At 37.1% G+C, this 13,102-nt stretch overlaps 1 protein-coding gene across 1 annotated transcript in view; it reads right to left on the bottom strand.

Annotated features, from left to right (window-relative positions):
- The window catches only part of Smp_164880 (putative 4.1 G protein), a gene marked incomplete at both ends in the record, with an annotated part of 82,594 nt that overhangs the window by 52,976 nt on the left and 16,516 nt on the right, over nucleotides 1-13,102 (bottom strand). The window contains one exon of the mRNA XM_018799961.1: nucleotides 7,148-7,194. Within this exon, the coding sequence (XP_018653822.1) occupies nucleotides 7,148-7,194 (47 nt within the window). The remainder of the gene's footprint in view (nucleotides 1-7,147; nucleotides 7,195-13,102) is intronic.

Here is a 13,102-nt window from a genome sequence, read left to right as displayed (position 1 = left end):
ACCCGGAGTAGACCGACGGGCTTCGATCAGTTGTAAGGAGCCAGAAGAAACCCAGTGCTTATAAGCGGGACGTTTCGCGAAGCCGCAAGCGGCTTTACTCGCCATTTTCATGGAGTCATGAAGATGCAACCAATGTTCATCTATACTTTTCGGTGGGATGGTAGCTAGCCTAGAAGCTGTCTCCGCTCGATACTAACTTGCAACAGGGGTTGCAGCCAGTTTACTAACATCAATCCGTTGATGGCGGTCAATCCTTCGGCCACTGAAAAGTAAGGTGAGATTGGCGCAGACCAGGGCATGATCAGACTCCAGATAGGTACTCCAAAAGGAGCGGCAGTCTTGTACACAACCACACCGGCCGTAGCTGATCGCGATGTGATCAATCTGAGTCCAGGCTTGAGATGCAGAGGGAGGACGCCAGGTGGCACACCGGCGATGACTGTGCCAGAAGTTAGTGCTAGCCAGAAACAGGTTGTGGTCTGTGCACAGTTGCAGCAAACGGTCCCCGTTACCTGTCCTGCGACCAACAAGTCCCCATCGCCACCTAAACGACTCTCTTCTGTGCCTAGACGCCCAACCTTTGCATTAAAGTCCCCCGCCAGTACTACAATATCTGTCGAACGCGCTTTCAGGAGAAGAACAGTTAACTGTTGGTAAAACTCATCCTTGATTGTATCCGGGCTGCAATCTGTCGGGGCATAGACGGAGATGACGAAAAGACACCGTTTCTCACGCCGATTTCTTCTCACTTTGATGGAACTTTCTAATCTAACAGCACATAACCGACTGTTAATGGGGACCCAATCGATTAGTGCTGCCCCAGCTCTAGCGCTTAGTGCGACACCAACGCCAGCAAGACCAGACGAAGATGCTACTTCACTAGAGTCTTGAATACGGGTCTCGGATAGACAGCAAACATCAACATTAAGACTTTCTAAGGACATAGCCAGCCCCATCTGTTGTCCGATCTGCATTAGTGTGCGAACGTTGAAGGAAGCCAGCTTGAACGGCGTACGCGGTTTCAGAAAGATTGCTTCAGTATTCGTGATCGGTGGAAGCATTCACTTTCAACCAGACAGTGACTGGAGATCGTTTAGATAGGACAGAGTTTCCACCATGGGCGAGCTGCTGTATAAGTTGGAAAGGAAGGATACACAATTTGGGAATAAAGGGAGTGAACAAGCGACGTAGTAAATAATAATAATGTAAAGTGTCTTTCTTCTATTAGGAACGAGAGCAGTGTGGTTAGTGGAGTGAGTCATTTCATTTCATTTGTGTGTGGGCTGTGATACTGCCCAGGTGCCCAAACTGAAGCAGGTGGTTTTCTTAGGAGGCCACACGGCGAGACTAAAGAACATGGACGACCTTTGAACGAATTTTAAATGACCTTGAGAAATATTAGCCAATCAGAAGACAGTTAGCATACAGTAAAAATATATTATGCAAAACTCAAAAATTAAAGGGGATACTGTTCTTTTACATGAATCAAAAACTTATCAAGGTCAGATATAGGTTCAGAAGTTTTAAAATCGTAGTGCATCCGGCACAGGAACTCATCCTTGTGGCTCCATAGTAGTCAACCTCTGAAACCATGACAAAGTCCCGAAAATTCTTTTAGCCTCGACCACATAGTTTCAGTGTTGTCGGTATGTTGGTATGGTTTAGGATTAGGGTTAAGGTTTAGGGTTAAAGATGAGACTATAAATTATGGACGACATTTGAGCGACGCTAGAGTGAATCTGAGAGTGTCAACGTAATAACTAAGACTAAATGAGGGTTATAAACCTGTGTGAAGAATTCAAATTATGATTTACAGTTCATGGTTAAGGTTAGGAATTATACTTAGGGTTTTCATCATGAACTGACATCAGCTATAATGCCACAACTCTATCCAAATGTATAATTGAATTCTGCGCCAAAATCTTATGATAACTTATCTTGTAGACGCTTAATTATCATGTTTTCTCTAAAATCCGTTGTAAACCGACCGTACGTAAGCGTCAGGTACCGAACTTAGCGCCGTGACCTTGAAAACCCGCGAAAGCTTCTGATTGGCTCGTCCATGTTCTTTAGTCTCGCCGGTCACACCCGGAGCCTTTGACCTAGAGATCTGATCCACAAGGCAGTGGAGCATCGTGAGGAGATGCAGTCCCATGGTAGCCGGTGACCAACGATTGGTTCGTACGCCATTTGTTCCCTCAGGATACTGGAGCCCATGTGCACCATTGGTTAGGGTTTTCCGACTCCCTTAGATGGACTTTCCGTGTCCACCAACCCGGTTAAAGCGCCGGACATGAAGTTCTCGTATTTATGCTGAGATTTTGTGAGACACTCACACTGGCCGATTTGTTGAAACTTTCCAGCTTGACAATTTATTTCATTATCAAAAATCAAACTAAACATTGGTGCAAGATTTTACACGTAGTAATAGAGAAATTCATAATATATATATTCCTTTGTTATTACTCAGAGTTTTGTTGGTCTGCACACAATGGAACCAAGTCAACAGTGTAATTTAAGTCGATAATCTTCTGGTAGGAGGATAACAATAATAATAAGTCTTCTAATTGAATGCTAGATTCCGTTCCTAAGTTCTTCTAGCAACCCCCCGGGCTAGATCTATATTGTAGTACCAGTTTATATGTTAAGCCCATATACTTTATTCTAGCTTCTGGCCAAGCTAATTCGCCTATCCATTATGAGTCATATTTTGATCTTGTTAATTATTCGCTTATTAACCTTGAATACTTTTTATATGAGCGTATATGTGTACCCTTCGTATCTTATTCATCATATGTCTGTCATTCATTTTTGTCTGATTATAAATATTGAGTAATGCTTGCTCATAGTGAGTTGGCTTCCCAGCCATCTCCACTATGCATCATCTTTGTTTCGCTCGCTTGCATTTGCTCATGTGCTTACAACTTTCTGGTCTGCATCATTCATCAATAAAAATGTAGTTGCCGCTTCCTTTTGCCTTCTGATATTATACACCGTTAAGATTGGTATAATAACGGTTATCGAAGTGAACTATTATTGAAGCACGGCACTACAATATAGTAATTTGAACACGGAAGAAAAGACACGAAATATGGAAGAAACGCTTTACTCCAAAGGTTCGTTTATGTACATGAAATCTAGGGTTTTTATAGTATCTTAGATTGACCTTGAGTTTCCGGAAAGTTCTGAAACGCTACTAAACATAGTAGCAGTATAGGTACACATCCAATCAGAAACTCGACAAGAAATAATAACTGGAAATTCAAATGACATGTTTATCTCTATCCAGACGTATATCTATTACAAACATGCCAACGACGATCATTAATAACGTTATTCCAAACCGAATTCCTTGGTCACTCAATGAATTTTAAAATGTGCATTGTGATGAAAACACACGAATAAAGTTGAAAATAATAGTAGTTTTGACCATTCTGACATTTAAAGCTAAGAACTTCCAGTAATCATCCAAATTTTATACTCAAAATGCACCGACCAATCTGGGGTACCGTAATTAGTATAAGTTGTTGTGAACTAATATAGTCAGCTTTGAACGAAGTTTTCTATTTGCATAAGCACCATTGAAATATCATCCAACTGGGCAGGCCAAAAATAAATGAAGTGTAGTTTTAATTTACAGTTCAGAAATGTTGAGGGGACAACTATCCTCTTTCAATGTTCAGTAAACGTGTGATATCTAACATATTCCTGCTCATATATTGCATCAGTGATGCATCGTGGATTTTATTTTACCATCTAACACTATCTACATGTCTTCTGCGAACACCCAATCGTAGCAAATCTCAATTCGCTGAACGAAAAATGTGAAAGTTGGAGCTTGAAATGAAACACTCGGGGGAAATTATGCTTTAATATTTAGTATCAACTCAATAAATGAATAGAAAATACTAAATATTACACAAATATTGAACGCTGAGAGTTAAATGCGCAACAGCCCTCAAATGCCCTGGTACGGCCGAGGGTGGGGAGAGTCTGCTTTCCCTCTCCAAATGCTCTCTCATGGCCACGCGAATATATAGCCTCTGCCAAGGAAGTCCTACTCACTGCCTTCTCGTGGCGGAGGTGTTGTTTACGAAATTGAGAGGACGAAAAGCGAATGTCCGGCGCTTTAACCGGATTGGTGGACATGGAGGGTCCACCTAGGGGAGTTGGAAAACCCTGATTCCAAACCAATGGTGCACATGGGCTCCAGTATCCTGAGGGAACAAATGGCGTATGAACCTATTGTCGGTCACCGGCTACCATGAGACTGCATCTCCTCACGATGCTCCACTGCCTTGTGGATCAGGTCTTTAGGTCAAAGGCTCGGGGTATGGCCCCCTAAGAAAACTACCTGCTTCAGTCTGGGCACCTGGGCAGTATCACAGCCCTCACACAAATCAAATGAGATTTATGAGGCGCATATTTATCTGGTGCTTTTTTTGTACCAATATTTATGCGTTTAAATAAATAAATAAATGCGCAACAAATTCACAGACATGTATCCTATCCTTTCGTGAGTTAACCATTTATTTGATTATTTGGTGTTCAAAATAATTAATTCTGCAAACTATTAATAATTGATATATCTTAGCTGGTTTAATCTGTGTTGATTATCTGCGAGTCGACTAGTAGTTCTGATAAACTTAGGTGTGCTACTCCCTACCTGCCCCCAAAAATAATATTACTACTTAATACTAGTCAGTAATTATATTTTGTTTTATATATCTATTTGATATCAAACTAGTATTGATGTAGTGTAATATATAGAAAAGTTAAACAAGATCTAAACAATACGTTCAAATGGATAAACCGCATAATTGTATATCGTGCTACACCACATACCCAATGTTTAAAAAGTCCTATGAATAAGGACAGTTGCTTAAGTAATAAATTAATAGCCGATTAGCAAAATTTGTGAATGAACGATAGATAAAACAAAAAACACTAACAGCAAACAACCAGTCTAAGATAGCAGCAGATAGACACACAGACATGTAGACGCAAATATAAATATGTACAAAGTCACTTTGCGTATGTATATTTCAGGCACAATTAGATAAACAATGAAGCCTAGTGAAATAAGTTGAGACAATTTAAGATCTAGTGGAATCAAAATATATAGACATAGATAAATGAATAAACCAAAGAATGTATAGCGTTAATTTATTTTAGATAGTTGGACTGGTTGGACTTTACAAAACATTTATCTGTCTGCCTATCGCTCAGTGAGGGTCTGAGTAGCATGACTAACTGACTAGTCAACTACATACTGTAAACCAATTGTGGTATTTATGTAATGCATTAAAGAAAGAAATAATGACTCGTGATGAATTAGATTTCAATAAACTTACATCATTCAGTAAAAGGTAAATCAATATTTGTTTTAAGATGATGAGGTTCCATTGTTTCCCATATAATTAATGACAGAGATTTAGGTGGAAATAGCAAGACGATATGGGACAGAAGAAGCATTTCGAACTTAAACAGTTGGATGAAATAATTTACTAAGATGTGAAAGCAATAAAACTAATATTTACTGGTAAAACCTACTCCACAAGAAAATAATTATTTAACCTTCACAAAATACAAAATGTGATCAAAATCAGAGTTTCCAAAGGTCAGACTTAGCTGATTCTACAAAACACGAGGCTAGAAGTAAAATGAACGTCATGAAGACCTGGATATTGTGACAGTATAGATTTTCTTGATAATTTCAATGTACCGCAACTGTGTATGACTGTGAGTTCTTGAATACATTTGTATAGCTTAAAAAAGTGGTGGTATATGGACATTAATTTTTCATTCGTTTGTGGGTCCGAGCTCTGCTTTGATTACTTCGATTTGAGTAGTACAATAACATAAACTTGCTCTGCCAGGAAAATTATAGTTAAAAGTTTCCAATATAGATTTTGATTAGTTAAACAGCTAAACTACCACCAAACATCTAGTTGAGTTAATAAGTAAATTTCGGAAGTGATTACAGAGATTCCGTCAGATACTATAGACAGAAGTATGATTTTATTGGTTATCGTGGCTAGGAAATTGAGCTTTGTAGGGCGAACAAAAATTTGCACATTGGAGATTGGTAACCGACAAAATTGACCGAAGGGTTTTCAAAGGTTGTAAATGTACACCCTTAGAAAAACAGCACAAGCATAACTGCGATTTCTCACGATAAGAGATTCAAACATTTGTTAACTATTCCTTGCTAATTGAATAAAGAAGACTATAGTTTTGTTTGAATTATATTTGTGTAGAACAACTGACTGTTTCGATGTTTGATAGTGTAGGAGTATGTTGGAAGAAAACCTGAAGCGACTAAACTTTGACATGGTATTAGTTCACAAAGTCACTAAGTGTTGTTTGAATTACGTTGGGTTAGTGGGGACATGCTACATGGTTGAGTTATAGTAACGAATTGTTGAAAATATTAAGTGACAGGACTACAAACTGGTAACAATAAGTATTAGATAAATTCACTCTTTCTTTACGCTTAGATCTTAAGTATCAAAAATTATCTACTTGAGCGAATCTAAATCATTCTTCTCGAATATTATCTATGCTTAATCGTTTCTACCAATATTCTAGCATTTCTCGTGACAATTTCATCTCACTACGCTAGTATGCGTCTGAAGTTCACTGAGACGAGGCCGACACCAGTGGATATGAGATGAGCAGAAAATTACTTTCACTAAATATACATTAACTGCCTCTACCACATTTAATTAGGCGTGTTAAAAAAATCTTCTAAGTAAGCTTTACATGCAAACTAATACAATGACTATGAAGTAAGTAATCTCCGAAGACAATCGGAGATGGCCACGCGATATCGCTGTGTACACCTTTGGATGCCAGGTCGGTGGTCTAGACGTTAAGAGCGAGACAGAATGTAGTTTGATTCCCAACTGTATGATCTTGGATCAAAACTAAAGGAGTCTCAATGCTAGGAGTAAACAGCTGTTTATTGCTCCCATATTTCAGATGATGGTCTAACCTAGACCAGCTTATTATTTAAATAAGAAATGTTACATATATGCAAGAGAAAAATAAATAATTAATTAATTAATGGTTGAATGAAGTGAAACACAATCAAAGTAACTCACCTTAACCTTATGCAAATCAACACCGTACAAGGCCAATTTACGAGCATTATTTAAAAATAAACGATCAGCCTCTTCAGGTGTTTTACCACTAGATAGAGAAAAGGAACAAGGAAGAAATAATGAGATGAAAAGTAAGTAGCATAATTTTATAGGGGATAAGGACTTTAAGAAGTGTCATTTGAGGTTGCATATGATCTACTTAACATATGCGGACAGATATAAGTATTATGTAGCAGGAATTAGAAGTAGAATACTAACCAGCAGAAAAGCGAAACAAAGAGAAGAGTAAGGAGAACGAAGAGCAGTCGGAATAACAACAGAACCGGAAAAATGAAGAAGTGTGTAAAAGACAAGTCAAGGAAGATATGTAAATGACGTATTTAATGTGTGATTTACATATTTTACAAAGCTACTGTTTGATTTTGCAAATAATAATAAATAGGTTTACTGCACATAAGTCTGAGTTCATCACGTAGGAGTAGAGATTTGTGATAGGTGGTTTAAAAAAAGGTCAAACAATTTGACTATGAATAAACCTGTCTAGAAATTGAAGAACTACACAAAAACATGCGACCTTGCAGCACAGTTTAAAAAAAAGTATACAGGAAACTTCGAATTAATCTAACAACTAAAATACCTGTTGTAGTGGCTTGGCTTCGATCACTAATCTCCCTGATAACCGTTATTAAATCAATCCTAAGGTTGCAGGAATTCATAAAGCAGTACGAAGATGCAACTACACCTTATTATTAAATAGCACAGATAACAAAGTTACAAGCATTCGAGCATAAAGGCTAATGAGCGTGAGCAAGCGAATACAGAAGTGGATTTATAGTCAAATTGTATCGAGACGAGACGAAGCAAGGCAAAAGCAATCAGAAAGATTCAAGCACATATATACACGTGAGAGTAAACGACTCATCTAGGGATATTTAAGTGATTAACATTTAAAGTAGAGTGAGAAATATTTGCGCAGGCTGTCACATGTGATCATAACGCACGTTTATACAGACATGATAGAGATCATAATAATACAAAGAAATAGACAAATTGTTACTGTCCGAATAACGCTGCCTGTTAAATAAGTTAATAAAAGGGCTTGGCAAAATTAACCGTTAACAAAATTAAATATAAGAGAGTTGCTACACTGTTATATCAAACAAATCACAAGTAGTTTATTAGGAGGCATGTTAACTAGGTATCATATATAATATGACGCCTTTTAATGTGAATGGGACGTGGTGACAGTATGGTAAAAGAGTAACGGGGTGAGTAAAATTATGAGAACAAAATTTATCAATAACAAAGAAAACATTACATCATTCCTTATTAGTTGAACTTATCTTAATCATAATTAAATTGCACGGAGTATTCGAGCTTTATCAATCATCTATTGTATTTTCACTGTCTTAAAAAAATATCCCCCTTGCTTAACTAACGTCCATGAGCAGGTAGGTTGCATGTATACAGGGAACCAGAATTCTAACACTAAGTTGGTTTTAAATGATGAAACCTACATAATGTTAGTATTTAATGAATGTCGCAAAAATGATAAGGCGGTGAAGCAAGCAAAAAATACTATTGAGACAAATATCTGATGTAGTTTTAGCAAAACATGTGCATTTGTTACACGTAGTGTATTAGTACATAAAAGGTTTAAGTGGTATTTAAGGTGGATATTACACTGGACTAACAATTAAAATTGAACAGATTGAAAAACTCAGTCAGTCTACTTCAATCTGTACAGTTGAGTGGTATCCTATCTTGTGACTTTCGAGTTATCTGATAAGTTATTCACTCAGTACGTGGGTATGAATCACACATTACATGTCAAGGATAATGATACTATTAGCTAGTTGTTCAAGGTTTGAACCTAGTTGAAAATCGAACACGTTAAACTACTAGACCACTGCTCGATTGGGAATTATTGCTACAATGGTAATCACTTAAAAACAATCAAAGTATTTGAATTTGATGGTTAAATTCGTGTATCTAGGTAGCTATATAAGTGCTGGTGGTGGCGTGAGTGATGAGATCGATGCACGTATAATGAAAGCCAGAGCGGCTTATGCCAATCTGGGCCATCTTTGGTGCCTTCGTGATGTTAGTCTGGCTGTAAAAGGTCGGATCTACAACGCGTCGGTGAGAGCAGTTTTGCTCTATGCTTGTGAAACCTGGCCTCTCCGAGTTGAGGATGTTAGACGACTGTCTGTGTTCGATCATCGTTGTCTGGGAAGGATTGCTGACATCCAGTGGCAACACCATGTTAGTAATGCAGAGGTTCGGCATCGTGTGTTTGGACTCAGTGACGATAAAGCAATTGGTGTCACCATCTTGAAACATCGACTTTGGTGGCTTGAACATGTTTTATGAATGTCGTTCCAGAGAGTTCCAGGTCATGCATTATTTGTCGACTCTGGGACTGGTTGGAAAAAGCGGAGAGGTGGTCAGTGTATGACATGGTATCGAGGCATGAAAGAAAGCTGCAAAGGGCTAGCTTCTGTTGGTCCTTCACGACTCCCTGGCTGGGGTCCGAGAGATGGTGCAACACAGTGGCTAGAGACGTTATCAGATATGGCTCAGAATAGAAGCCAGTGGCGATCGTGCTGTAACCTTCTTTTACTTTCTTCATAAAGAGTGGTTCTAACTTTCTTAACTGAAAGAGTTTTCTGGTTGTACATTTTAGTCCGCCTTATCTTTTCATCCTTTCTCTTCCTACTTTCATTATTTTGTGTGGCGCATATGTATCTGGTGCCCTTTTGTACCAATATATATGTGTTTAAATAAATAAATAAATAAGTCACAAAGTGTACCACATAAAAGGGAGAGAAGACAAGTGGTATAGTTAGAAAATGAGAAACAAAACTTCACTAGAAGTGAGTGAAAGAAAGGAGGAATGTATGGAGAAAAAAGTGAACTTGTTAAAATGTTGTAGTTTAGTAATTGTACAGTTGATCAACAAAACTTTACGAGGAATGATAGACAAGGGTAGTGGAATAGAGATCTCTATCATGTAGAGTAAATTTTAAAAAAAATTAATGATTGAACGTGGTTGGATAAGTAATGGTAATGAGGACAAAGAAGTTTTGTGGTCTAGATTTTTTAGCATGAGAAACAAATAGATATACACATGTATTGTGGTCAAATAATCGAGGGAAGATAGGTAAAATGAAAAATTCGGGAGAAGACTGATTCGTTCAAGTTGTGACTTGAGCTAAATACTGATCTTTACTGTTAATATGACTGTCAAATAACTGTTACCGGATACTAATTGCAACAGAATGAGACTGATTTGTTAACGACCCATGGAATCGTAGAAGCACACTACTGAGGAGTCCAAACTCTAAGATGAAACGGTTGTCTATTGATTTTTGGTTCCCGATAGTTATCTAAGGTCAGTCTGTAATGTGAACTATAACACTTAACGATCTACACGAACAAACCCTCATACTAACAAAGTATACTTAACTTACCGATGAAGTTTATGTAGTTCAACAATTCGTCCTAACATTTCAGGTGTTTGGAGCATATGAGGAGCAAATGGATGGTCTTGTATATATTTGATACCAATATGTTGAGATGGATCATGGTCACCAGCTTCTGATTGAACTATATACGACCCAAGAATGCAATAAGTTACGAATGAACATGGAAGCCTAAATAGGACGAAAGCGTAAATAAGTTTTTATTAATAGTAAACATATTTAAATATATATAGTTCGGAAAACATCTTCTTAACAGAATAAACTCATTATTTTGAGGACATAACAGAGAGAACCTTGTCAGGCAAACGATTTGTTGAGAGTTGATGAAATCATAATACTCTTCTAAAAAAGGATATTGGAATAACTAACAATTAAATTAAACTAACTCATTAATCGAGTACTTAACTATAGGCCACATACTCTAAGTGTGGGTGGTGACAAAACTACCCAGTTCCCTGGAACGAAGTTCGGGGAGAGGTGTTCAAACTTGGGATGTAGTGGTTTACAGTCAAAAGCCTTCATGACTGAGTTATCGACAAAACGTTCAAAATAATATAATTTGATAACAACTAACGTGAGTAGACAATCCAATAACCAAATATATAACAAATCAAAGTGAGATTTTTCTAAATAAACATTTTGCTCTGTTGGTTCGAACATACTGAAGGGAAAATGAAATTATACAAATAAATAGGAACTCTCCAGCGATGTACATACACAACCAATAGCAGATCGGGCCCAAGACCTAAGGTTTCGCAGCAAGCGCTTAGCCTGTTGACCACTGAGATGGCATTTAGAGATCGATCTCCGGTTTGCCCATGAGTGCACACCGCTCAGGAGTATCGCGCTAGGACGAAACATCTGTCCGATGCTTCCTAGTTTTTAATGGTGATCTGACTAGCATTGGTCCGTGACGTAAACGATGGAAACTTAACAATCTCTGACATAAATCCTATACGAAAAACAAAAAGGACGTTAAGAACTACTGTAGAAGCATACACAGAAATAAAAACTAATGAATGAAAGATAAAATTGGTAAGCTCTTTCATCTCAAATACAAAAAAAGGAACGGTAACTACGATCTAAAGAATAAAGTTAGTTTATGTATAACGAAAACTGATTGATTATTTAAGTTAAATTAAAGCCGTATTTGCTATTGTCGTAATGTTATTTTAATTATAAGTTCAATTATAAGTTCTATTGCCCTTCGTCCACAAAAAATCCGTTTATTTTATCGTTTTCCGTTATTCTTAAAATAATCAGGGTTCGAAGCGAAAAATACTGGACTGGGAAATGTATGCACATACAGCTGATGAGCCACAAATAGGACAAAATGGACCCTAAATTCCACAGCTAGCAACGTTCCATTGATTTTACAAAATTTGTTCGTTTCTTCAAACACCAATGACAGATAAGTAAATACGCACGTATATACCGCTTACCAAACTCTTCAAAAATCCCATGACAACTATGTATGTACAAAAATGACGAAAAAGAATAAGTCCACATATTCCTAACGTTTATATCAAAACTCTAACCAATTCAAACTTTTCGTCATTGAGATATGATGGACAACTGAACTAGCAAAAATTGTCTAAGACATCAATACATTTGTAAATTCAAGCTTTTCTGAAAAAGCGAATTGATAACAATATTTCTGATCAAGTGGTAGAAAATTATCTTAACTGTTTGGCCAAAGAGCTTGGTTATTCCAGTTATTTTCAGCAACAATACTATAAAAGAAAGTCACACAGTGTCAAGTTATAGGTCAACGCTTACCTCGATAATCGTTATTTAATGCTGTTGGAGTAGATTGGAAAAAAAGGTAGGAACAGGTAAAGCAAGACATGGTTTTAGCTCATGAAACAATTGACTGTTCATCAGGGCCATGTTGGTAGATGCGAACTGTCTAGTTGTTATGGTACACAAAATAATCACGATTACCGGTTAGGCTGGTGGCTGATGTGACTCAGAATTATTTACAATGGAGCAGATGAATTCACTACTTGTCAGTTATCTCGATCATGAATTCCAGTATTATTCCATAAATACCTTTTCAGTGTCTTTTCGAACCGTGGTCTTAATGCTTAGTCTTTCTAAGTTTCATTGCTATTAAATTATTTGTCTATTTTACTGTACATCTTGATAAGTTCATTTTGTCGTGTCAATGAGATATGGTAATTTGGACTGGTGCATATTTCTGACGATCTACAATGATAATAAGTGGCTGAGTGAAGTTGTATATATGTTGGGATGTACAGTGATGGTTTGAGAGAGAAGATAGTTAGCATTCATTCAGCCCATCATTATGTGACACGAAAACTATTATAAAATAAGTTTATTTAGACAAGACCGAAAGATATGGGTGATAATTTTTTATATCAAAAGAAACTACAGAGTAATACACAATAAACATTTCATTCAATTAAAATAACCATAAGTTAAATAAGTTTTAAAGACAGAAATAATTTCTGTTTGTAAACAAACAAAGAATACGAACGACGTGAGAAT

Source organism: Schistosoma mansoni, chromosome W (assembly GCF_000237925.1).
Source record: "Schistosoma mansoni strain Puerto Rico chromosome W, complete genome".
Taxonomy (NCBI): domain Eukaryota; kingdom Metazoa; phylum Platyhelminthes; class Trematoda; order Strigeidida; family Schistosomatidae; genus Schistosoma; species Schistosoma mansoni.
This window is presented reverse-complemented; position numbering and strand designations above follow the sequence as displayed.